This window comes from Simochromis diagramma, unplaced genomic scaffold (genome assembly GCF_900408965.1).
Source record: "Simochromis diagramma unplaced genomic scaffold, fSimDia1.1 OVJJ01000320.1, whole genome shotgun sequence".
In the NCBI taxonomy this organism is placed as follows: domain Eukaryota; kingdom Metazoa; phylum Chordata; class Actinopteri; order Cichliformes; family Cichlidae; genus Simochromis; species Simochromis diagramma.
Genome location: NW_024386773.1, coordinates 1,108,769 through 1,136,228, shown reverse-complemented (window position 1 = coordinate 1,136,228; position 27,460 = coordinate 1,108,769). Strand labels below are relative to the sequence as shown.

General features: G+C 39.3%; 1 protein-coding gene across 1 annotated transcript; it reads left to right on the top strand.

Moving 5' to 3' along the window:
- The first annotated feature begins 4,014 nt into the window (after positions 1–4,014).
- camkva (CaM kinase-like vesicle-associated a) lies at positions 4,015–26,971 on the top strand. Its single transcript, XM_040001956.1, has 11 exons — positions 4,015–4,272; positions 11,964–12,100; positions 12,829–12,960; positions 14,204–14,278; positions 14,415–14,553; positions 14,705–14,825; positions 14,932–15,007; positions 15,127–15,263; positions 24,256–24,334; positions 24,445–24,532; positions 25,574–26,971. The coding sequence occupies exons 2-11, from the start codon at positions 12,006–12,008 to the stop codon at positions 25,853–25,855; spliced, it is 1,224 nt and encodes a 407-aa protein (XP_039857890.1). The 5' UTR covers positions 4,015–4,272; positions 11,964–12,005; the 3' UTR covers positions 25,856–26,971.
- The last annotated feature ends 489 nt before the right edge of the window (positions 26,972–27,460 follow it).

Sequence of the window (27,460 nt, the reverse complement as noted above, 5' to 3'; positions counted from 1 at the left end):
GGGGCTGGAGCCTACCCCAGCTGTTGTAGGGCAATAGGCGATGCACACCCTGGATTAACATAGAGGTAGATAACCATTCACACCTGTGGTTAACATTCATGTCTTTGGACTGTCGGAGGAAGCCAGAGTACCTGGAAAGAACCCACACAAGCACAGGAAGAACATGCAAACGTTACAGAGAAAGACCCTGACTTGGATACAAACTCAGGGCCTTCTTTCTGTGAGGTGGCAGTGTTAAGCACCTAAAACAACATTAAAAACTAACATTTACTTGTGGTTTTACTTTTAAATGTAAAACACTGCATTTTGTATGAATGACAGTGAATACATACACTATCATGTTGTATGCTCTAATCATTACAAGAGTAATTCTGTGTAATGCACCAAGACTAAACATATTATTGTAATGTAATTGAGTTAAAGATGTCCTTTTTAAATTATTTAAAGGTCTTCTCATTTAGAACCCTTTCTGCCTTACTCCACATTATTATTTTAATTTTAACATTGGTCTTCTGCATTAACCTTCCCGCTGGACTACTATTTGCATTTTGCCGCAGTGTTTATATGTTACATTGAATAAATGGGAATGTGTTCACATGAAGTCTTTCTTTATGTCTTAAGAGACTGCTGTAATAGCTGTCAAGGTCTCCACTGATGCTTGAGAAGCATGCCTTCAGTCCTTCAAAGGTTTTCATCACAGACCCCATGACTATTGGTTTTGGTTTCTATGGCAACTAAGTTAAAATATAAGTTGACTCATCTTTTTACAAACATGAGTACAGCATTGTGAAGAAAAAAAATATTTTGGTCAGAAAAGGATTTAAGAGCAAAGCCTTTTCTGCAAAGAAGTGAAAAAAATAAATAAATACATTTTTTTTCTTTTCAATAAAACAGTGAAGAAATTGTGCTGATTTAACAACATTGTTTGATCTGCTGGAATAACTTTTTTCTGTCTTTTCTCAAGATCTAGAAGGTGTAACATAATGTACTGGGATAAATTCTTGTCATGTCTGGTGTGGTATTAACAAAACCCACTCTGTATTTGAAATCCTTCACTGAAGGAACTGATTTCAGACACAGACAAAAAGACAAACATCTTGGACCTGTTAAGCAGGGAGCCATTTGAGTCCATTCACAGACTTACAAATGCTGGATTAACTACATGCAGCCATGGTAACATAAGGATGAGCAGAGCATTGAGTAGTTTCTGAGAAGCACAGTGAGGTAGTGCCTGCGAGCTTAATGACGCAGATTCCACTTTTGCGTATGCTTTTACTGTATGACCGACTAAAAAGCCTGTGGTTAATTACGAATGATATAAATCACATTAGGGGGATATAGTGCATGTTTTGTTCAGGAAAGAACTAAGTAGAGAGTGTTTCTCTTTATTAGATAAAACATATTTAACATCCTTTCAAATGCACAAGGCAAAATAGCTTTAACAATGGGTAGTTATTAATTCTGAATTCCGCATTCATAAAAATGATACAGTTTGTTGCCGTTAACCGAATTTGCGTTTATGCGACTGCAATGACTACTGAAGGTCGAAATCCACATTAATGTGATTCACTTTGAAATGGCTGTCTGTGCAAATTTCTCATCGTGACGCAATGAATTAGACATGTAACTAATAAATATCCAACATTAAATAAGAGTAAAATAAGAGTAAAGTGTGCACAGTGAACCAAAGCTCAGAGATATGAGGGTCTTCAGGCCGACGAGACTCAATAAATGTGAAAAATGTTTGTCTAAACTTTCGAGGCGCTAAAATCATTGGATTTTAATTTAAATTCAGCAGCAAGAATTAAATTACAACCAACCCCAGAGTCTCTTAGATCTGGAAATGATGCTCATGGTTGTTTTAAAGATACCTGTTGTGAGATTTGTTAGTGCAAAATGACTTGCACTACAGTTTCTTCTATCAAATGGCACCACACTGCAAAATCCTTGTCCCTAAGAGGCTGTTACTATGGTGACAGCACACGGACAACATTGATGTCAGAGCCAATCTTGCAGTTGTATCGAGCATGTGGACATACAAATATTCAAATGTAAACACGGGTGTGGAGTAAATACATATTCTACACATGTTGCAATCCTTCATTATACATATCTAAAATGACCTGCTGTCCTTCAGCTCCTTTGACAATGAATTAGATTTATATAACACTTTTTTGGACTTGCTGACCACTCAAAGCATAGAGAAGTGTCACGTCTCAAGGCTGTCACACTAGATTCTTTATGACTGTTCTAGACAGTGTCTCAAGCACCCTGGACACTCTCCAAATATCTTTTACCTAAAAATATTGGTTTTCAGGAAATACAGAGGCCTCACTTTTGATGAAAACTCCATGCAGTCTTGTTAATTTTCATTAGAAAAGGTGCTTCTTTTGCGGCACTTTTAGTGGGAGTTGTATTTCTGAGCTCTTTTGGCTTTAAATGCTTGATTTTCCACTTTAAAATTTAATGGATGGCTGGAGAGAGGATTTTAAACCTATAGCAGTTTATAAATTTTGACAACAGTATATAGAATTTCAGGATTCAGATTTGTGATACAGCACAACTTGTACTCCTAAGATAACCAGAATTCTGGAGAGCCATATATTACAGGGATTCAGAAAAGAGAGAGTAGGTGGTTTTGTGGGTAGGTGGGGAGCAGGTTAAAGATGCTCCACCACACTCTTTCCAGTTATCCCAATGGCCTTTTAGCGGCATTACTCATTTTCGGAAAGGAGAGACACTCCTGTTATATAAGGCAGTGCTACAGAGTCTGCCTACAATCTAAAATCCCTGCAGATCCTCTGCATACCTGTACATAATTGCAAAGTTACTTATGGTGATATCTGTTTTCACTGCACTCAGCGAGCTCTAAAAATGACAGATTTCTGTTGTCTAAACTAACTAAACTTTATATGCATTAAAAATATGAGCGGAAAGAACCACGTAATAGATGTTTATTTTCAAACCTGCGCATTTTCAGCAATTTCACCATGACACACAGCACCCACACGGTCTGTGAAGAGGTTGAGGATAGCACCTGCTCCAGAAGTGTGTTGTTAATGTTATTTCTACCTCATGTAATCACCTCTTCAGAGGCTTGAGTGAGCCCTGTACCAGTATCAGCTCAAGAGATGAAAAACAAAACTGTGCTTGGTGATCCTTTTTTTTTCTTGCACAGGTTAATTTTTATGTTGTGTAGCAGCTCTGGATAAGGGATACAGTTAATGTACTAAACTAATCTTGTGTTACTCACTTTACTGCCAGTTATTTCCCAAAGATACTTTGGACTGGCATTCTTGTACTCCCTGGCTTTCGGTTTGATCTGACAATCAAGCTGCATGGACATAAACCTTCAATCCAGTTCATCACAGCAAATTAAAAGGCATCAGAAATCAATACACTTTAATAAGTTGGTAAAAATGGATATGAATGCGCTCTGTGGAGAAATAAAGGAGAAAGCATGTTGCCTCCTAGTCAGTTGCTTAACATAGCAGGTGGTTTTTAACATGAGTATAGGCTATACTCTGGGAAATATATTGGAAAATATATCATAGACAGCTTGCAGTTTTTGTGAAGTTGAAGGTACTGCCCTAGTCTCGTTGATACATGATGGAATTGTGCTGCTTGTGCTTGAGATGTTTTCCAGTCAAACATCTTGCAGGATTACTTGATCTTTGATGATGGTACTTTATCTATGTATCTTCCTGCAACTCTAATTTCATGACTAAATATGCTGTTATTTGGTTAACCACAAGGTGTACTGAAAGTTCACCCTAAAGGTAGGCTGCACCCTTCGTTCTTCAGGGATGAAAGAAATCTAATGAAAGGAAATGGCCATTTAAAATGGAATTACTTCCAGTCTTCCTCGTGGAAGTAGCAACGAGATTTTCGTTCTATTAAAAAAGAAGCTTTTTTCTCCTGTTCCTCCAAGCCCCATTTTGAGACATCTCCCTAAATATACTTTGCTTTCAAAACATAATTGATGCAGTGGTGCACGTATATAGTGCTCCAAACACTGCTACACAGTGGGTCGCACTCGCGCGCACACACGCTTCCCCTCCTTTCTGCATCATAGTCCGCGGTTACCATCAAACGTTCACGTAATACTCCCGTGAATACGCTGACTTGTTGGAAACGCTCGAGTATCTTATATCTCTGTGATAGCACGCTGGGACATCAGTGGATGCATCCAAAGAAAAGTGAAGCCGCAGTCAAATACTCGAATATTACGCAAAGACTTGGATTACCGAGTACCAGTTGACTTCGTTGAAGGTAAGTGAGTACAGTTTGCGTAATTTGGATTAGTGTCATAAGACTGCAAAACACTGAAAAAAAAAAAACCGATAAGTGAAATTGTTGAGGGATGTTCTCCGAGGTTTATTTATTCAGTAACGCGAATGACCGTCTTTGATACCAAAACACAACACAGCCGAGATGTTTTGAAAACTTTTGGAGGAATTAAACATTTTGGTAGGAATAGCAGACATTCTCACGTGATTTCAGAAAACAGCAGGATCGGTGACATCGGACGAACCTGTGCTAAGCGCATTTTTTGAGCTATGCATAAACTGTTAAACCTGCATGAGCTATTGGGCTGTCAGTGTATTCCTATAGGAAGACTAATAACGGTGAAATCGGTTTTGCTGCCGATGGCAAGTTTGCCTATACTCTTCATTATCATAACTTAATTCAAAATCTAAAATTTTGAAGCGGTAGTTCATAGACTTGCTCAAACTGCGCTCCAGATTTACATAAGGCGTCTTCTCCCTGCACTCAGACTGCAGTACTTCTTCAGTTCACATTTTAACAGTCTCGCGGTGTCCATGCCTCCTTGTCATTATTTGTCATCTTTTCACAGCCAGCGAGCTTACAATCCCCACTTACTTTGGCCACCACTTCTTACACCCCAGAAGGAGGGAGAGTGCTTTGACGTTTTGAACACTTTCCCAGAAGAAGCACAACAGTCCAAGTGACTGTCTCCTAGAATAAACCATTTTAAAAAAAGAAAGCCATAAGGGTGCCCTTGTATACCTGTAGTGGCTCTTGAAAGGATTGCAGTGACGTGTCATTTTAGTCATTATGGATTTGGATCAATTATACAGCATTACAGGAGTGGGAATTTGTAATTAGCGCACAGAAGTTTGGGAAACCTGGTGCAGAAAACAAGAGACTTGATACAATGATACAGTGATAAGAGATGCTGTGTTTAAATGCAGAATTTGGAAATGCATATTAGAATGTGCATGTATGAATATCCAGTATTTACATATATTTACAAACAGAGATGTAGACACACCACACTCTGCTTTGGTGGTTCTTCTTTCCAAGAAACAGTAAAAGATTCATCACTGAGAAGAGTGTGGAAAGGGCTTACCTGAAGAGAGCTGTGGTTTTCAGTTCATGTAGCAAGCTATACACTGAATTTAATATTTCTATGCAGTGGTGCATTCCAGTAGGTTAAAGTAGCTGTCTGATAACTGGGTCATACACCGCTCTGGTATAGTATCAGAGTATTGTGGTGAACAAGCTTCAGTATCTTTCTCGATTAATTACCTCGGTTAATATTTTTGAAGTTTCGTTCTGTAAACTCTTTTAATAGAGTTTCGGTCACATGAAGTGGCAGTGGTTTTGGGGAGTAATGCCAGTGAGAGCACAGAGAGCTGTTCTGTACAGACGGTGCCACAATGCATACTGTAGCTCTTGGAAACCATGGCAACAAAACAACATCAGAAGAAAGTGGTAAGATGAGCCAGTGATGCTTCAGAAAAGAGTTGAATGGTACGAGTCAATGCATTGCACAAGCAAGCACAAAAAAGGACTGATTCATACTCAACAATTTTCTCCACCTCACTGGACCTGCCGTTCGAGGAGGGGTGGGGTTGGGTGGGGGGGAAAAAACAAACACTTTTCTTTCGCCTGTGTTCATTTCTGCCTTAATGTGTCAGAAAATGAAAAATTTTAATGTGTGCTTTGCATTCACAGCTAGCAAGAGGGACATTTTAATCATAAATGAAGCATTACAAGCTATAAAATTTGGCTCAGATATTATCACTGCCATCTGCCCCCTGTCACCAAGCAGTTTCCTTTGAAGAGCCTCAGCTGTGGCCAAATCCACAGCTCTGGCCTGCTGCCACTGTCTCACATGGCTTTGACAAACAATCCAATTCCAAAATAGCAGCAAGAAACATTTATTTAAAAATAAATATATAAATAAATAAGGAATAAATAAGGACGCTTGTAGTCATGTCTGTAAAATGTCACGGGCAAACCTAACAACAAAAGCACAGTAAAAGAAAAAAAATGTTCTCCAGACCCCCCACCCCAAAAAAAAAAGGTTTATGTTCTTCCAAACTGCCTTCAGAGGTTGTCAGTTGTTACCTCCTACACAAACACACCCATTACATTGTGAAGTATGCGTACTAGTGGTCTACTAGAACATAAAACAAGTAAACAAGGCAACGACAGTAAATAGTATCCGTAAAATGAACGTCTGCTTTGGGGAAAATCGGTACACATCATCCAATTTCCATCACAGTTGTTCAACATGACTCAGCATATCAATTATGCTGCTTAGAAGACCAAAAGAGACAAAGCTTTATTACAGTGAAACAACATGCAGTTATAAGATGGATTATAAATACAATGTCACTGCAGGAACATTGAACATGTAATGTCTTAGTATTTTAGGATTTATTAGATAATAGTTTATTTAATAAAGCAAAATGAGTGAAGCATAACACATAAAAACACATGAAATTACTTCATGTACATATTCATGATGCCAATTCATTAAATTACAAAAAAAAAAAAAAGACAATTGCAAGCTATAAACTTCTGGCACTGTGTTGAACTCAGTATTTTAACACATAAAATAAAATATACAAATCTTTTCCACCCAGCTCCACAGTCATACTTTTTTTTTACTGAATGCAGATGATGGTTATTATTTTTAGCCATATTTAAACTTAACACGTTCATGCCATTCAGGCACTGCAGCCTAGGTGAGACTGCTTAAAAACACTGATTATTTTAAAATTCTGATATATTGCTGTCATTTTTAACTGCTAGAATATAATGCATAATGCAAATTTCCAGGCTTTTTTTTCTTCTCAAACTCACATCAGCATGAGCAGAACAAAAACGCAGACATGCCTCATCCCTCAAAGATTTTATTTTGAATCATAATAGTCCCCTAAGGTTAGGCAGTGTTGTGCAACTGCTGGAACGCAGTGTGAAAAAGTGCCATCCATCCTTATTAATCTTATTCTTCAAAATTAGACCGGTGGTAGGCAGCTGAGATGTGCCCTAGGATGATATTTACAGACAAAGGCTTATGTTTTAGTACCCTTTGTGGCAGGACCATGTCCAGTTGGTAATGTGTTCCAGATGTACGTAATTTATTTTCCTTAATAAAGGGTCAGTGGGAGCATTATGCGACTGCAGCTCTATGGCTCAGTGTACTCACAGTTTCATTTTTGTAACATACATACATTTCATCCCACTGTCACTATCAATAAAATAAATGCAACTCCAGCTAGTGAATAACAACAACAAAGTCAATGAAAAGGACAGAGACCTAAACACAAATTGCTTTTTGGTTTCTTGTCAGATATTATACATCACATTCAAGTTCAGGGGGATCATTTTTTCTTTTTCTTTATACATTTTTGACCTTTTTGTTCACTTTTGTTTAAATCCCATTTCAGCATAGAAATGGGAGTTTTTTTGTGTTTGGTTTTTAATGTTGCAAAACCTCTGTAAAAAAAAAAAAGGTGTCTATTCAAACCCCACGCATCACGACTGTCAGCTTTGTAGGCTGTATATTAAAGTTGTTATTACTGAAAACAAAATAACCTGAGCTACTACTTTATGCTACCAGTCAGCAGCTGGACAGTGACATCATTTTTTTTTTTTATTAATTTGTTATCTAATCACACCGCTCTGCCTTTGTCATTATTCACCAAGGGTGTCGCTAGTTACATTTTTCTTTTTTTAAGTTGAGCTCAGCGACTTAATTTGAGACATAATTTACATCCCCATTACTGAAGAGCACTTCATTCAGCTCTTTCAAAAAGCATAGATAAAAGACCCCTGACTCAGCAATAGTCAAGTGTCTTCTGTCTTTTTTTTTTTCTGTCTTCTGCTGAAGAACTGCTTCTTATCTCAAAGATTGCTTTGAAAGGGGAAAAACATGTGCACACAAAATTCTGCCCAACTTGCCATATTTCTGTTTATTGTTTGCTGAGCCGTCCTGTGACTCAAGCTTATGAGAACAGGTGTAGGGATCTGTGATTCATTGTGAGGTCTGATAATTGTATTAACTGATCTGACATCCGCCTTACCTTCTAATTCTGCTTGGCATTCATGATATCGTCTGTCTTTCTGCGGTAGCTATTGGCTGTGTGGTGAGAAACAGAGGCCATGAGATAAAATGCTTGTTTCTTAAAACTCTGGTCAGACCTTACTAAATATGCTTGCGGCCTAGTTTTTGTTCAAGCCCTTTTATAAGTGAGGGTAAATAAGATCATGAATTCTGGTTGAATAAACACAACCAATGAAAGCAAAATGTGTGCGTTTGTGTCCTCACATACGTAGTATGTTTTCTTCCGTTGGTCTAAATGAGCCTTACAGGACTGGTGTATGTATAATGAAAAGAAATTATTCTGATACCCAGACAACAGAGTTGTATCAATCTGAGTGAGAGAAAATGCTAATGGTGAGTCTGGGTATTATTCTTGTCAGATTCATGCAGAGGATGTGATTTAGCTTGGGCATATCTTTCAAATGCTCCCCATGCTCTAGAAGTGAAAGCTTGCCCCTTTAGGACAGAGGAGAGCCACGCTGTTGTGTTCTGCATTTTCACCAGGCAAATGGTAAACTGAAGTATGGAATTGTTTAGGCTAGAGCTCTGCAGGAGGAGATGGATCGTGTGCTTTTAGTTTGCAGCACTCTCGGTCTTTCACTCACCCCCCAGGAAACATCTCCTGCTTGTGCACACTGAAGAAAAAACACGACCTTGAGTAAAGTCTGGGATGGACTTAAATAACAAAAAAGTAATGGCTGAAAAGAAGAGACTTGATCCCTTTGGCTACTCCAAGTTGACCCCCACCTTCACTTTAGCGTGCTCAAAATAAAAGTGGCCTGTTTGTAGTCAAAGAGTGGGTGGATTACTTTTTACCACATAAGTAACAGTGACTTAGAAATGCTGGTAACTTGCATAATGTGTCCGCATTCCTATTCACACACAATTACATAGTTCTTAAATTAATAATAGTTGTACTGTAACTACCTACTGCATTGCTTACCCTAGTACTAATGATATGAACCTCATGCATCAAAAATTTTACAGTACATACAAGTAGAGATAGAAGATGTGTAAAAAATGCAATAAAGGTCATCTGCTGAAGTCTAATAAAGGATGCTGCATTTTAGAATTGTTATCAATTTGTTTACTGAAAGAGCACTTTGCAAACACAAAATCCAAGCGATAAAGAAGTTGGAAACTGTGTCTTTCCACTAAACCACTAAATAGCCTTATGGTGACATATTAACCTGACTTATGTCATTTCTTAGATTGCTTAAAAAGAAGCTAAAATTTGGAATATCGCTAGAAAAGATAAGGAGCTCAGATACTGCAGCATCACTATCTCACATAGATGTCTTTGGAGAGTCACCTTGAGAACATTTGGTCACCTATATCATCCCAGTGTCTTCGACTCGAGGGTGCTATCTTGATTCACAATTACTCTTAAGCAGTACATTGTTAAAAAGTGCACTGAAAGAACATCTTCTTAAAATATGTTACACCTTGCTGTACTACAGATATTACTGGATGCAGCAGCCGGGAGAAATCTTTATCTCTGGTCTTGACTGAGGCTATCACTCAACACCTCAGTCAGAATTTTTGTACTCCCACTCTTCTGCACTGGCTGCTACTTCCATTGTAAGGCCTGCCAAAAAAATAGTCTGTTATCCACACACAGATCCTATGTCATCAGTAATTTTAGCTGGCAGTTGTGGACTTGTTCAGCCGCATCAGCTCAGGTTATCAGAATTTAAAGTTAAGTGTAATTTCAAAGAAAAGTTTGAGTTCTAACCTAGAGTTGAAACCAGAAGCCCAGCTGGTAAACACTTTGACCACCAGCTGCTTGCACTGATCTCACAAGACAGAAAGTCTCTAAGCAAAGTAGATAACTAATTCAAAGCAAAGGCGAAACACAAAATGCCGTTGCTCTGAGAACACGTTATAGCAAATGATCCAGTGTTAGATCACTCTGTGTCCATAAAAGTGCTCCAATTTTCATGATGAAAAAAAAAGCAGCGGGGTTATGTAGCCAGGCTGTGAAATTGGCATAGAAACCTGTTAGAGGAATTCATGTGGGTGAATTTAATTTATTGGGCTTTTTGTGGCATACAGTTGGAAATGTCATCCTGCATGCAGTCATTTATCCTACAGTTAAGGATTTATGTTGTTATGTATTTGTAAGCTCTGTTATTTTGGTCATTAGAGAGACCAGTGCACTCAAAGTGTTTTGTATTTATGAAAGCTGTAGGTTATTTATGATGTATGATTGACATATTTAGTAAAAGTTTTTTCCCATATACTGAAAATTCTCATATTTATGTTGTTTATCTTACAACATATCGATATTTGTGTTATAGAAAATTAATTGGTGGTTCAGAACCTGGGATTTTCTGCAGAACTGAGTTAAATAAAACCTGCATGAAAATACACTGGCAACCTGTCCAGGCTGTACCCAGGATTTCAGCTTTTCACTCTTTTGTCCTGTAACATCTCTGATGGGCTCCAATCAGTCAATCGCCACCCATGCATGGATGGATGGATCACATACATGATGTGTGTGGAAGCTGTTGTTCACGGAACATGGAGAACTAATACACATTGTTGGAACCTGTCAGTGTTTTGACTCAAACCATAAAATTACTGTATAAATCACAGACTATATTATTAGAGTCTAAATTGTTTTACATTACTCTGTTGGTGTCCTTGGGAAGATTGACCAAAAAAGATAAGCATTTAATAAATTATCCTATGTGATTTCACATTTTCCAGCATTATAATATTTGTCTGACACACAGTTACGTATTCGAACGAAGGCACTGAACTTCTTTTTGGGAAGCCATGTGGCTTACACTGCATGTTATTCATTAGTTTTGTGATCATAAACTACCACTTACTTTGTTGTAGTACAGTACTTGGGCAATAATATTATTCTCTAATAGATTTTCTCGTATATTTTCTTAATTCTTATAATTGAATTCTTCCTACTGGTTGACAGTGAACATGTACGGGTTTATATGTTAATATTGTGGTGTTTTCTCTTGTTATTTCAAAGCCAACAGGGCAACAGCTTTTCCAAATTTTAAGCATTTTAGCATATACAAAAGCAGAAAAAATGTCAGCTGTTGCACAAGGTCAGATCCACCTGAATATTCTTTACTGCAGAAAACAGACAAATGAAAGCTGCTGCTCCTGCGGTACAGGGCTGACTCACTGCAGGATGGAAAGAAGCACGCTTGCCGGTCTCACTGAGTTCCCCGAAGAAGATTACTGAAATTTTTAATTTTTATGTTGTGTTGCTCTTGTGGTAATTTGAAATAATTTGCTCCCACAAGCTCAATTATGCCTGCCTAGTCTCAGATGTACAACCAAAAAGATTCCAGAGAAAGAGAGTTTTGCTTCCTGCAAATGTGTGCACTGATTTACTGCATTTACTCATTTAATGCTAAACGCATCGCTGAGAAACCATTCCCCCATTTCTTTTAGTGTCATTAATGAAACAGTTTATTTCTTTCTCAAGTAATTTTTAGCACAGCTTTTAAAACTCGTGTGCAATAATGTTGTTTACAGTATTTAGCAAATACTATGTACTATGCCGATATCTTTCAAAACAAAGCTATACTCATATGTTATCTCTTCACTTATTACCCATCGTTGGCAGGTTGTGTTGGCAAGATATTCCCCGGCTAGGGCACGAGCTGCCATGCCATTTGGCTGTTTGACACTCGGGGAGAAGAAGGATTACAACAGTCCCTCAGAGGTGACCGACAAGTATGACCTCGGACAAATTGTTAAATCGTGAGTAAATTTTTCCCTATCTGAATGCTGACAAGTGTGTATAGAGTAGGGATGGACCGATCCGATATCACGTATCGGTATCGCTCCGATACTGACGTAAATTACTGGATCGGATATCGGAGAGAAATAAAAAATGTAATCTGATCCATTAAATATCACAAAAGCACCTCACAAAACTTGCGACATGGCATAAATCAGCTCAGAACCTTAGCACGTCGGAGCAGTATGCCTCACGTGATAGAGCGGCTGTGGCGTGCGAGACCTGTCGGTGGTCTGATTGAGCATTTGGAGCCTCGCTACGTGCTGCCAAACCGGCATTTCATCTCCAAGAAAGTTATCCCAGAGAGAAGTAAAGCAAGTGTGTAAGTTCATCTCTGAATGTTTGTAAAGCATTCACACGTTAAGTTTAACAACCGTATATGGAGCGACTGCCTCTTCTCTCCCCTCCCTCTCCTGTTGCTACTTCAATCATGAAACTTATCAATGATCAGCTGATCGGCTTTTCTGTCGTGAGTCCGTCTCTCTTGTTTGTTTTTGGCCCACAAACAGTTTTATTCATTAAAAAAAAATCCACTATATCGGATTCATATCGGTATCGGCAGATATCCAAATTTATGATATCGGTATCGGACATAAAAAAGTGGTATCATGCCATCTCTAGTACAGACTTCTGAGGAATTTGACTCATAATATGATATATGTTTGCTTTTTTTTCCATATTGACACAGAGAGGAGTTTTGTGAGATATTCCGGGCGAAGGACCGGAACACCTTAAAGATGTACACATGCAAAAAGTTCCACAAAAAGGATGGAAGGAAAGTCAGGAAAGCTGCCAAGAATGAGATTAAGATCTTGAAGATGTAAGTAAAGTATGGTGCTGCTCATTTCAGAGCTTTAGGGGTGTGGAAGCCACCTGGCAGTGAAGCAAAGCTGATGTGAAATGACCATTTATCTCTGAGTTCAGCCAAAAATACCAAAAAGGGGGCATTGTGGTGAAAAAGCCAAAATATTCAAGTTTGGTATATTGCAAAAGTGACAAACAGAGTAAAGTCAAGTAAAGTCAGATTGCAAGTTTCATACATATTTGTTTTTGCTTAAAGGATAAGTCTGGTGATGTTCAAAATTTACTTACCATCTACCAAGCTGAGAAGTAAACTCCTTAATTTAATCCTTTTAATATATATTTATTTTGCAGCCAAATTATGACTTATGCCTTTTTAACATATTGAAAATCTGCTAAAAAAAAAAAAAAAAAAAAAGAAGAAAAAGAAGAAGAAGAAGAAGAAGAAGAAGAAGAAAAAGAGAGATCAGTGAGCATAACTATTGCAGTAGATGGCATGGCATTACCATAAACATGGGTTTATCCCACATGGACTGCTTTTGTAAATGTTTATTAGAGCACAAGAGGTGCAGCTTAAATCTAGTGTTTACTGATGAGTAAAAAAACAAAACTACTGCTCATCACTTTAAAAAAATAAAATAAAAGTAGTGTGTTAGCTGTGCTTTAAGATGAGGTCTTCATTAGTGACAAATGGGTATCGGACCTGACAAAATTAGAACCAAAAACATTTTTGGTTAGGATTCACCATTCTTATCCTGTAAAACGTTATTTTTAAAAGCCTGAGATTCTATGACACGTAACATTCGGTGGGCCTATTGTGATGTCTAAGGACTCAATTGTCACATTTGCATGAAAAATAATACATAATAAAGGTCAACACCACCAGCAACTGACAAGAAATTATAATAACAATCAGCATACTTGGTCCCAAATCAGTTTAATAAGGAATTCATTAGATGCTGATTATTTATGAACCCAGAACTGACATATTATTGTGGTGATTTGTCATTGCTTGACTAAGGCCTGCACTGTTTTAGTTGGTGTTCTAAAAATTCACGCTCTGATGAGCTAGACCGTGGTGATGCCATGCTGGCAGTTTTTGACGTAATGGAAAAAACTGCCTGTTGCAGTTACACAGCTTTACCTTGTTTTATGCTCTTGTTTTACAGAGTACCACTGAGATTTTGTTATCCTTTCTGACTCAGTTATTTCTCATGTAACCTCACCTACGTCACTGCATCTTTCTCCTGTTCCCTTCAAAGGGTAAAACATCACAACATCCTTCAGCTGGTTGACGCCTTCGAAACAAAGAAAGAGTACTTTATTTTCCTGGAGCTGTGAGTAGTTTTGGGGCATTTGTTGCTCACTGTACCTCTTCAACTCTCACAAAAGAAATGATTTATTGAATCTGTGAAATGTTTTGGAGTATTATCAAAAAGTGACGTACTAAATCTAGGTGTCCTGTTTTGCCAGTGCTACAGGCAGAGAGGTCTTTGACTGGATCTTAGATCAAGGCTACTACTCAGAGAGGGACACCAGCAATGTTATGAGGCAGGTGTTGGAAGCTGTAGCTTACCTGCACTCTGTGAAAATCGTCCACAGAAACCTTAAGGTACTGCACTGCTGACACCTAGTGAAAAACAACAGCATGTCATCACTGGCCAAATAAATTACTGTATGCAGGGAGCACCTTGTAATAATGTTGCATTCATTAAGATCATATGCTTTCTATGAAACAAACAAACTTTCATTTTCTTAACCAGCTGGAGAACTTGGTCTACTTTAATCGCTTGAAGCACTCCAAAATTGTTATCAGCGACTTCCAGTTGGCAAAACTGGAAAATGGACTCATTAAAGATCCATGTGGGACTCCTGAATATCTTGGTGAGTAAAATCAGTTCAGATCAATAAAATTCATCTTGTACTGCTTTAGTTTTTAACTATAAAGTGCAAACCTGCCAAAATACTTAAAACCTGTTTTTGCTGCTAGCCCCTGAAGTGGTGGCGAGACAGAGATATGGAAGACCGGTGGACTGCTGGGCCATAGGTGTGATCATGTATATACTGTAAGTGACTCATAATGTGCTTAGAGTATCTTGTATTACAAGTTTTGTTTTGTTTTCTTAAGTTAGAGTTTTGTGGAAGAAAGTCTTATTCTTTTATCCTCATTTTTCTACCTCATTAGTTTGTCTGGGAACCCTCCTTTTTATGATGATGCTGAAGAAGATGACTCTGATAATCGTGATAAGAATCTTTTCCTAAAGATTTTGTCAGGGGATTATGAATTTGATTCCCCATACTGGGATGATATTTCAGACTCTGGTAAGAGACACTCAATGTATTTGACTGTACAACCTTGTTTATAAAATTTAAAAAAAAAAATTGAGATGCTGTGTAAAATGTAGGAAAAAAAAAACAGAATGCAAACCAAAAACCAAACAAAAAATCCTGTATGTTCTCACTTAGGGATCAGGACCATTATTTACCTTAGCCTCAGACAGCAGCAGGCATATATACTCACTACAGACTTCATTAGGTATACTGACTCTACAGCACATGCAAAAATGCAAAAGTCTAATCATTTATATGGCAGCAAGTCAATGCAGTTAGTCATGTAGACATGGTCAAGATGACTTGCTGAAATTCAAAATGAGCATGAGAATGGGGGGGGGGGAAGAAGTTATATAAGTGACAACTTTGAATGTGGCAATAGTTGTTTGTGCCAGATAAGCTGGTCTGAGAGTCACATAAAAAATGTGTTTGACAAAACTGCTGCAACTGCATGATGCTATCATGTTAGTATGAACCAAAATCTCTGATGATTGTTTCCAGCACCTTGTTGAGTCTATGCCATGAAGTCTATGCCATTAAGGCAGATCTGAATTCAAATGGGGGTCCAGTCCAGTACTGGCAACATGTATCTACCAAACTGACTGTATTTGAAGGAAGCTTCTATTAGCGGCAGCCTTTTATGCTTTTAGAGCAAGTGGTAATTTCCCTGAATCAGACCTTTCTCCCATATGTTTCCATTTACCTATTATAAGTTACTGTTATACTATATATACTATTATTAGGTAAATGGTAAAATGGCCTGTATTTGTATAGCGCTTTTCTAGTCCCTAAGGACCCCAAAGCGCTTTACACAACCAGTCATCCACCCATTCACACACTGGTGATGGCAAGCTACATTGTAGCCACAGCCACCCTGGGGCACACTGACAGAGGCGAGGCTGCCGGACACTGGCGCCACCAGGCCCTCTGACCACCACCAGTAGGCAACGGGTGGTCTTGCCCAAGGACACAACGACCGAGACTGTCCAAGCCGGGGCTCAAACCGGCAACCTTCCGATTACAAGGCGAACTCCCAACTCTTGAGCCACGATCACCCTGTTACACATGTCTCTCTTTATATAGGGCTGCAAAGAGTTTCTATTTCGTGTCCCCTGTCTTACATCTTAAAACACTGTTCCACATTTTGACGGGCTCTGCAATTTTCTAAACTCTGGTTTTCATCCAAAGCATGTGAAAATGCTTTTTATTGCAGTCGAATGAAGGTTAGCCTGTCTAAATATGTAAAGGAATTTCTAAAGTAGCACTGGGGTATATGAAAGTCCAGAGGAATAGGCAGATGTATATTAACAATGTCCAGAACATTTAAAATTTCCAAGATTACATATTATATATATATATATATATATATATATATATATATATATATATATATATATATATTAGGGGTGCAACGATACGGATATTGAACCGTTCGATACAGTGCTTTCGGTTCGGTACGCATATGTATCAAACAATACAAAATTTGTAATTTATTTTATCAACTTTCCTGCTGACAATGCTGTCTGTGTTGAGCGCTCAGTGAATCTGCGTTCGACTACTCCGCCTAGGCTGCACTGTCGAGCGCAGATCCACTGAGCGTTCAACACAGACAGCATCGTCAGAAGGAAGAGCGCAGGGCAAGCTAGCGAGACAGAAGTTAAGCTCTCCTTGCAACATGGCAAATTGAACCTCCCCCACCCTCATTCAGATCTGGCGTTTGGAATTATTTTGGTCATGGACTAAAGTAAAACAGTATGTTGGATGTGCCACGCAATGCTCAATTACATGGGTGGGAACTAGTGTGTTAGCACAGTTAGCTCGTTAACGTGTTGGCCATCTAGCCCCACGCAGGGGTAGCTCGTTAACGGAGATTTGCCATGTTGTGGCGTTAACGTCATTTCAACGAGATTAACGCTGACAGCACTAGTGGGAACACAACGAATATGACTGCACATTTACGCCGACATCATCCTAGTGCAAAGACAAAAACAACAAGCATGCATGCTACAAACTTAACCCGAGTCATTTAGACAGCCGTTAGCACATGATTCTCCTTATGGGGACCTGATATGTTTAATATTGTGGCGAGCTCAGACAACGAGGAGACGGAGGTGTTGTTTGGTCTTGCTTCCCGTGAGCTAGCCAGAGAGCACAGCCGTTTATTGACACCTGCAGAAGAACACTGCCGCTAGCTAACTGCTCAGCGCGGCAACCGCACAGCAACAACAACAACAACAACACACAGGGCGCCCTCTGACCCCGGAAAGACACACCGTCGCAGCAAGAGGGCGTGACGTCACCCGTCACTATGGCAACATAAACAAAACATAACTGTACAAACAGAACCCCGAAAAGCCCTGACCCGCTACATAGCCCCCACCTAAGGGGTCAGTCGTCCCCGACGACCCCATTGCCCCACACAAAGTCCTGCAAATGTCCAGGGCCCTATTTCAGGAAGCCGGTTTAGAAAACTCAGAGTGAAAAACGATACTCAGGGTTGAGTAACCCCGAACTGTCCAACTCGGAATATTCCGTTTCAGAAAGGCTGATAACAATTAGTTCAGTCAACGCGGAGTTGCTTTAACCCCAAATTAAGCGCGCGCACGAGGATACATAAAGCCCTGATTAGTGGAGCACAGATTAAGCGAGTCACCATGGAGACGGAGGGAAAGAAGGCGCGGTCAATGTATTTTACAGCGCTTGAGGCCGAAATTCTGATGGCAGCATATGCCGATAACATGCAAATTCCGCGGAAAAAAAGTAACGCAGCCTCAGCTGCAAAAGAAAGGGAGCATGCATGGCAAAACAAAGCCGACAGAGTCAATGCGTGAGTGTTAATTTAAACATTGATCTAGGGATTTCCACCCATTTAACACGTTATTTTATTATATTTTATTTTATTTTTTATTTTATACATTTGATTTTGTGATGTGATGTGAGCGCAGGTGCAACCCAACAGGCCCCAAACGTTCCTGGCAGCAAGTAAAAATGAAATGTAAAAATATAGTCCAAACAGGTAAGGTGTAATTGTATTATGAGCCATAGTGCTTGGTCTGTTTGTCCGATGTAAATCAATTGCAGTTAGAGGCTACATTAATTTCCTTTCTGTAAGCACTTATTGAAATTATCTGAGCACATTACAAGTACATATTTGCTAACTCTGTATGCTCAAATGTGACCCGTTATAGCCAACAGAAAAAAAAGCGGAGGCCCGAAAAACAGGTGGGGGTCCTCCACCACCACCACTCACAGAGGCTGAGCAGTTGGCTTCCACATTTGTGATAATGTTGGCAGCATCACATATGATCTTCACAGTGCAGAGAACACAAATTAGCATCCATTACTATAATGAAATAATTTGTTAGTTTGAAATGCTACAGGGAGCTATGTACCTGTACATTAATGCTGTGGAAAGACTTCCTGTTCACATAGTCTCCTTCATTTACTGAAGGAGCAATGATTGGAATGTGAGTGCCATCTATACAGCCAATCACGCCTGGGAACCCTGAAAATAAATGTAAAATTTAAGTAGTAGTTCAAATATCACCACATCATGAATTAAGTTTCGTTCATCCTGATACCTGCAATTTTGTGGAATCCCTCTTTGATAAATCTTGTGGGTCTATGACCGGGGAACACCACAAACGAGTACAGGAGACGTTTCAGTGCAACTGTAACATTCCTGACTGCCCGACAGACGGTAGCCTTGGAAACGTGCTCAGCATCACCAATATTATACAGAAAGCTCCCGTTTGCAAAAAACCGAAGTGCAATACAAATAATATGTACAGAACTGAGAGGATGTCCGCGATGTGTCACATGAGCAATATTAGGCCTGAGGATGTTATTCAAATAAATTATAGATTGTGCTGAAAAACTGTAACGTTCACACAGAAAATCATCAGGAAATGATAAAATGTCCAAACGCGCTCTAATCACTCCCTCCCGGCGGAGAGCTCTGCGGAGAATTTGGGCTTCAACATCTACTGGCTCTTCAAGGAAGGAGCACGCCATGTCTGACACTTCCTACAGTCAGGTTTCCGACAAAGAGGCGGAGAAAGTCAGGGTTAGTTGAAGTAAACCTGCTAGGGGGCAGGTTAGCTTCACGGAGTGTGTCGTCATAGTAACTCACTCAGAATTAATCTAAACTCGCTTTGTGAAACCGAAAACCCAGAGTTTTCGTTAACTCAGGGTATACTTACTCAGAGTTTGCACTAAACCGGCTTCCTGAAATAGGGCCCAGGTGCCTTCTTTTGGCGCACCGGCCGGTCACGACCGGCGGGGGAAAAGTCACTCGGGTCAGAACATGGGGTGCCACCATCATCCCACTTCTGACACCAATGTGGCGAGCTCAGACAACGAGGAGACGAAGGTGTCGTTTGGTCTTGCTTCCCGTGAGCTAGCCAGGGAGCACAGCCGTTTATTGACACCTGCAGAAGAACACTGCCGCTAGCTAACTGCTCAGCGCGGCAACCGCACAGCAACAACAACAACACACAGGGCGCCCTCTGACCCCGGAAGGACACACCGTCGCAGCGAGAGGGCGTCACCCGTCACTATGGCAACATAAACAAAACATAACTGTAAAACAGAACCCCGAACAGCCCTGACCCGCTACAATATGCTGCTGAGAATATAGCCCAGAAGAAGCGGATAGTATAGCTTTTACTTTGGAAAGAGCCATTTCTCTGTAATAAACTCTCTTTTCCAAAGATGAGTGATTCCTCAATCAGATACAGGTGTTACCGCGCCAGATCCGCGGCCCCGAACCGTAGTAAGGAAACCTCTGGCAGTTACTTGAAGGTTCCGTAACTGACTTGTAGCCGGCAACAGCTTACTATGCAGGTCAACTCCGCTAGCAAAAAGATCGAAGGAGGCTTAGGAAACTGCTTCACCGAACTTTATTTCTTCTCTAAGGCACGAACACCGCGTACAGTGAGCTGAAACAGTTTACTCACAGCGAGCATCGCCGACACAACTCTGGCTGTCGAGGGAGTTATTATATTCCTTTTATTTATTTTCTTTTCGTCTCTTCTGTAGCTAACCGTTACTTTTTCCCCTTCTCCGCTCTCTCTCTTCACACACACACCAGGCAGTCCCGCTACACACATCCCGAATACATTTCCCATCAGGCTTCATCCTTAAAGGGCCATACCTGTAACACAGGGCTTGCAAAATCGCTAGCCCGACGTCCCGGGGCTAGCGATTTTTCCAGTCGGGCTACCAAAATCTATCTCTGCCCTGCCCGTCGGGCTATCATAGGAAGGAAACATATGTTACAGGCGTGGCCCTTTAAGGATGAGCCTGATGGGAAATGTGTGCGGGGCGGAGAGAAAAAGAGAGAAGGAAAAAGGAAGAGTAACGGTTAACTACAGAAGAGACGAAGAGAAAGTAAATAAAAGGAATATAATAACTCCCTCGACAGCCAGAGTTGTATCGGCGATGCCCGCTGTGAGTAAACTGTTTCAGCCCACTGTACGCGGTGTTCGTACCGTGGAGGAGAAATAAAGGTTCGGTAAAGCAGTTTCCTACGTCTCCCTCGATCTTCTTGCTAGCGGAGTTGACACGTATAGTAAGCTGTTGCCGGCTGCGAGTCAGTTACGGAACCTTCAAGTAACTGCCAGAGGTTTCCTTACTACGGTTCGGGGCCGCGGATCTGGCTCGGTAACACATATATGTCAATGCTTTTGCATTCTTTCGGAAATGTAGCTGGGTAATTATGTCATTGGCATCGGTGAGCCACTGTCAATATGTGACATATTGAAATCGCGTTTGAATTTGCGCTTGTTTTTTGCTTTCACTTTGCAAATGTCCAGGTGCCTTCTTTTGGCGCACCGGCCGGTCACGACCGGCGGGGGAAAAGTCACTCGGGTCAGAACATGGGGTGCCACCATCATCCCACTTCTGACACCAATGTGGCGAGCTCAGACAACGAGGAGACGAAGGTGTCGTTTGGTCTTGCTTCCCGTGAGCTAGCCAGGGAGCACAGCCGTTTATTGACACCTGCAGAAGAACACTGCCGCTAGCTAACTGCTCAGCGCGGCAACCGCACAGCAACAACAACAACAACACACAGGGCGCCCTCTGACCCCGGAAGGACACACCGTCGCAGCGAGAGGGCGTCACCCGTCACTATGGCAACATAAACAAAACATAACTGTACAAACAGAACCCCGAACAGCCCTGACCCGCTACAATATGCTGCTGAGAATATAGCCCAGAAGAAGCGGATAGTATAGCTTTTACTTTGGAAAGAGCCATTTCTCTGTAATAAACTCTCTTTTCCAAAGATGAGTGATTCCTCAATCAGATACAGGGCTTGCAAAATCGCTAGCCCGACATCCCGGGGCTAGCGATTTTTCCAGTCGGGCTACCAAAATCTATCTCTGCCCTGCCCATCGGGCTATTGTAGGAAGGAAAAATATATGTCAATGCTTTTGCATTCTTTCGGAAATGTAGCTGGGTAATTATGTCATTGGCATCGATGAGCCACTGTCAATATGTGACATATTGAAATCGCGTTTGAATTTGCGCTTGTTTTTTGCTTTCACTTTGCAATCCGCGAACTGTGTATAGAGAGCGACAGCACTGATCTGTGAGTGATGATAATTTGCGCACCAATTCCTCTGACATCGTCTTATCAATCGTTAGCTTACTATGCAAACATGACAAGTGAAATCTCCCGCAGCAAGCTTAAACATGTGAGAGGTTGATCACGCAGAGAATCACTGACCATTATGTGAGTGCGTGTGTAAAAGCAGCAGGATATATATTTTAGTTCTGCTGAGCCAAATAAGAGAGGTCAGGGTGAAGAAGTGACAGCCAAAGAAAAGTTTACCACAAAACGGAAAAGTTATGACAAATCAGACTATAAGGCAAAAAGAAAGTGCAGCTTTATGGTTTCATGGACAAAATAATTTCTGTGGCTGCAATATGACGAGCTAAATAACCGGGGCTGCACATAAGTGGTCCGCAGGTGCGCATTCGCTGTCAAAACAAACAAAAAAAAAAAAACGCACACAAGATATGAAGTTGCAACGCGTGTTTGCATACATAAGATTTTCTGGAGGAGGACAGACATTTGTTTAAAACTCTTAAAGATGTCGAAGAAGCTCCTTTAAGCAATTACTTTGGTGTTCCTCTACCTCCAAAGAAATGTCAGAAAGAGTCCGAACCACAAAAGAAGCGCGTATTCTCGGAAAAGTGGTTGCAGGAGGTGAGCTGGCTTCAAACAAATGATGAACGCACAGAGATGTGTTGCGGAATGTGCCGTGAAAATCCCACTCTAGCGGACAAAAACAGTGCTTTTTATATGGACACAAACGCGCGTCGCAACTTCTTATCTGGTGCGCGTCTTTTATTTTGACAGCGAATGAGCACATGCGGACCACTTATGTGCACCCGTGTAAATAACATAATGTTCTGCCGGGTGTGTTGTTAGTTTTCTCTCGATTTCTGAGTTGACAAGCGCCTTTGTTACTGGGACCAGTCATTTTAAGAAAGGCCCCCATTAGAACCCATGAGAAATGCAAGAAATGCATTATTGCTCAGTCTGCAATATCTTTCCCAGAACAAACACCAATTGCAAATAACATACTAAAAATAAACCTGAAAAATCTGTTTAGAACAGCGTACTATGTTGCAAAGAGTGAACTACCACTGGCAAAATTTAGCAGTCTTTGCAAACTTCAAAAAGCAAATGGCCTAGATCTTGGTTCCACTTGTCTCTTACCCGTGACTTCAGCGGAAATTTCAAATTCAGGATCTGACACAGACTGATTCATGTCCTACACAGTTCTTACAAGTTCATAGAAATTTCTGTTCAATTAGAACCAAGTATTTGAGTTGATGATTGTAATTTTTATACAATGTTGTAATTTGTGTTTCAACAATTTTTTGATTAATGTTTTGTTTCCTTTACAATATTATACTTTAATGTATAATATTGTAAAGGAAACAAAACAGGAAACAAAACATCAATCAAAAAATTGCTCTCTTTCTTATTCAGGCTACTTACATTTATTTTGGGCTACCAAAAACTGAAGAGTCCCTGCCCGAAGGGCTACCAGGGATTTTGAAATTTTGAGAGCCCTGAGATATATTTTTTTAATTACTTTTGTTTCAGCAACATTAAATTTAAAAACTGTACTTTTGAGTTAAAATATATATTTATAATTTTTAATAAATGACAAATTAAAAAGGCATGAACATTTTTTTATATCGAAAAAATATCGAACCGTGACACCAAAGTATCGAACCGAACCGAACCGTGAATTTTGTGTATCGTTGCACCCCTAATATATATATATATATATATATATATATATATATATATATATGTATATATATATATATATATATATATATATATATATATATATATATATATATACACACATATATATAGTAAAAGTAGACGAGTTTGCTGTTTGGCATGCCAAACAAAATTTGAAGTTGTTATTAAAAAATATGGATGAAGCATTAGTATAGTATATTAGTATATTATAGTATATTAGTGTATTAGTTCACTGTTCAAAAACCAGCATCATAGTATATGAGTCAGGTAGTGATTGGGTATGAGCAGCAGTATATGCAAACCTCAAAACTCAGCACTGTCTAAATATTTTTGAACATACTGCCATATAGATGTTAGACAATGGACAGAATCCAGCAGTGTGACTCTGTACTAAAAGAGTCAGTAGCAATCACATGACTCGAGTCAGACTAGTTTACTACAGCTGTCTCAAACTGCTACATCCGGCTGGTCTCTCTAAAACACATCCTGAGTTGAGATGTTCAGGTCATCTGCACTCAAGTGATATGTAACCCATATGAATTCACACAACTCCTGATCTTTTTTGGAAACAAGGTTGCATGTTTGTGTGTCTGCAATAGGCAGATTGCAAATGATGTGTCCAAGGTATAAATAATTTTTTATATTATTTCTTGTTTGTTTGTTTATTTTATTTGTATTTTTTTACAGCCAAAAGCTTAGTGGCATCTTTAATGGAAGTGGACCAAGATCAGCGATTGACGGCACAAGAAGCCATAGCCCATGAATGGTAAAGAACCAAAATCAAATGTAAACAGTACCATGAATACAAGTTAAATTATGAAGTTGATGAATAGATTGGCACTGGAGGAAAATCTCTCTTTTGTTACTTATTTTCAGGATTTCTGGCAATGCTGCCTCAGATAAGAACATCAAGGATGGCGTTTGTGCACAAATTGAAAAGAACTTTGCTAAAGCCAAGTGGAAGGTAGTCCTTCATATGAAGTATACATCATTAAATTAATGCTGTAATGTAATTACATAATTAATGTAATGTTTAGTGTATTACATACATTAAATGCATACGTTATATTCAGTTGTGGCCCAGGATCCAACTAGCAGGCTATATCTAGTTGTATAAATTGTCTAAAACATATTTCTTTATCCATAAAATGACTCTTATTTGACTCTGTTTCTTAGAATAGACACACTTCGATGGTACCTGCTTGCTTTCAAACTGTTGGTTGTAGCATTTAAATAATGCTCAGTTGGTACCAAGGGGCCCAAAGTGCCAAGAAAATTACCGCAGACTGTTAAACCACCAACGGCAACCTGAATTGTTTACACAAGGAAGAATGCTTTAATGTTGTTTACACAAAATTATGAACCTACAATCAAACAGGCAACTTTTTCCTAATCTTCTATTGTCCAATGTTGATAAGCCTTGTGAAAAATGTATCCTCGGTTTCCTGTTTTTAGCTGAGCGACGTGGCACATGGTGTGGTCTTCAGCTGCTCTGTAGCCCATGTCGTTCAAGTTTTGATGTGCATTCAAGACTTGAGTTACTGGTTCCCAGTGTTGCTCAGTGGATCAGAATCAGAATGGCATTTATTCCAAAGTTTGTACACAAATTAGGGATATTTTTTGGTGTCATGGTCCAAAAAAAGGGTTCGACAAATAGAATACAATATAGATTATATGTTTTATATGATTTATATTACATGATTATATATTATATCTTATATTGTATTATAAATACACACAATATAAATATATATAAAGTACCTACAGATATTAGAATACATCTTGTATGTAGGTAGAGCACAATGCACAAAAGGATATTGCCTACATGTCTAAATACATGAAGATACTGTCATGTGATTGATTTTTGCATTAATGAGTAGTTGAACAGTTGTGCCTAATGAAGTGGCTAGTGAAGTTGCCAATGATGAGCACAAGTGAAAAGATGGACTAATGTATTTCCTTGTATGTAATCATCTTATATGAACTAAATTTTCGTTACTCACAGAAAGCTGTTAGAGTGACTACTCTCATGAAGAGACTTCGAGCATCTGAGCAGGGCGATTCTGGGGCCACGGGGGCTCCAGCTGACCCCAACGCACCAAGCGGTGCTCCTGCTCCTCCAGCAGGTGGCAGCGACGGCGTTGCCGCCAACATGAAAGGTGGTTGCAGCGAAAAGGCTCCGGAAACACAGACTGCACTCTCCCTGCTCAGTGCAGCCAGACAGGAAGAGCAGGCAAGGTGCAATGGTGATGTTCCTCAAATGTTGCCACAGAGAAAAGGAGACTAGGCCTCAGTCAAACACGTAAGGAGGAGCAACAATCCCATGTGCAGTACAGCCAATAAATCTGGCATCATGATATTGTGTCTTTGCCGTCTAAGTTTACCCCCAGTTTGCAGAATTAATCCACAACAACTCACTTTCATCCTTTTGCATTATGTAATGACTAGTCTTTTCAATAGTGTTCGCCACTCTCCCTTGTTTTGTTGCAAAGTAGGTCTTCTGTTGTGTTTGTTTTCCTTGAGAACTATAAAAAACTCACAGCGTAGTTTAGTGAAATTAACTCAACTTTATTCATCATGCCACTGTATATAGATATATTTGTCTTTGTTTTGGCAAATTGCTACTTTAGCTTCAGAACTTAAAATCCTGAGTTTATATCTTGTGGCCTAAAATTATGAGTTGGTAATTTAACGATACTAAGGTTTATTTCAAAATAAATATATAGAGTTGTATTTAAAAGTCTCTCCAAAATAGACAGCAACACACCATCTCACAGGTAATTGAATATAAAACTAAAAGTCCAAATAATTATTTTTCAGCCGTCTTAAAGATTTCAAACTTGTACAATATGAGTGGTATTCAAATATTTTATAAAATACAGTGGATTCAATTTGACACCATGACTACTACCGGGCAACTTTTGACAACTTAGAATTTTAAGGCATAAGAAAGCATATGTTTTAAGTTAAAGTGCCTTAATATTTGTTGCAGTCATGTACGAATATGTTTCAAGAGGAACAACTTGATTACATATGCTTACTAAGTTCATTGAAATGTTTTAGCTGTTTTATTTGCGCCTCCGTTTAGAGTCTTTAGCCGCTGTATTGATAATTGTGTTCCGTCCTCTTTGACACTTCATTTAAAACACTGAAAACTAGATGTAGAGCATTCTGTGTGGAGTGATGTTTTAGTTGTTATTGTGTTGTAACTCGTAGCTAGTAAAACTCAGAGTTTATGGCAGAGTCCATATTCTGTACGACTATGTATATTTGAATTGTATGTGTATACATGTGTATTTTTTTTAATTGTGTGTATTTGGCAACCTTTAGCTGAGCTAACAAGTTGCTACAATGCTTGTGAATGAATAAAATGAGCAATACTCCTGTTGCTGAAACAAGCTGACATTCTTCTGAAGTTGCCCTTCACTTACATGATACAGTATTTGATATTTGATTGTGTTGTTATGTTTTGCTTTGTTTCTCAATTAGTATAAGAATCCATGCCTTTTGCCCAATGTCAGACCAGATCAGCAATTCCAGTAATATTATACCAAGAAAGTGTATTTAATTAAAAACTGTGATAATTGCTGACACAGAAAACAAACAATAGATGCAACATATGCAAACACATGCATGTTCATAAAATGTCCCAGCCAATATTTATATTGTTTATTGTGCCTTTAAGCTTTAGACTTTAGCATGGGGCTTCTATAATTGTCTGTGGTAAATTGGATTTTCAGTGATTTTTGAAAACTAAACTCAATTGGACACCCAATATGAAACATATTATTGTTATTATTATTATTATTATTATTATTATTATGAGACTCTAACAAAAAGGAGAGGAGGAACTGTAGGTGGCAGAGTGGAAGATGCTTAAATTTTCATTTGA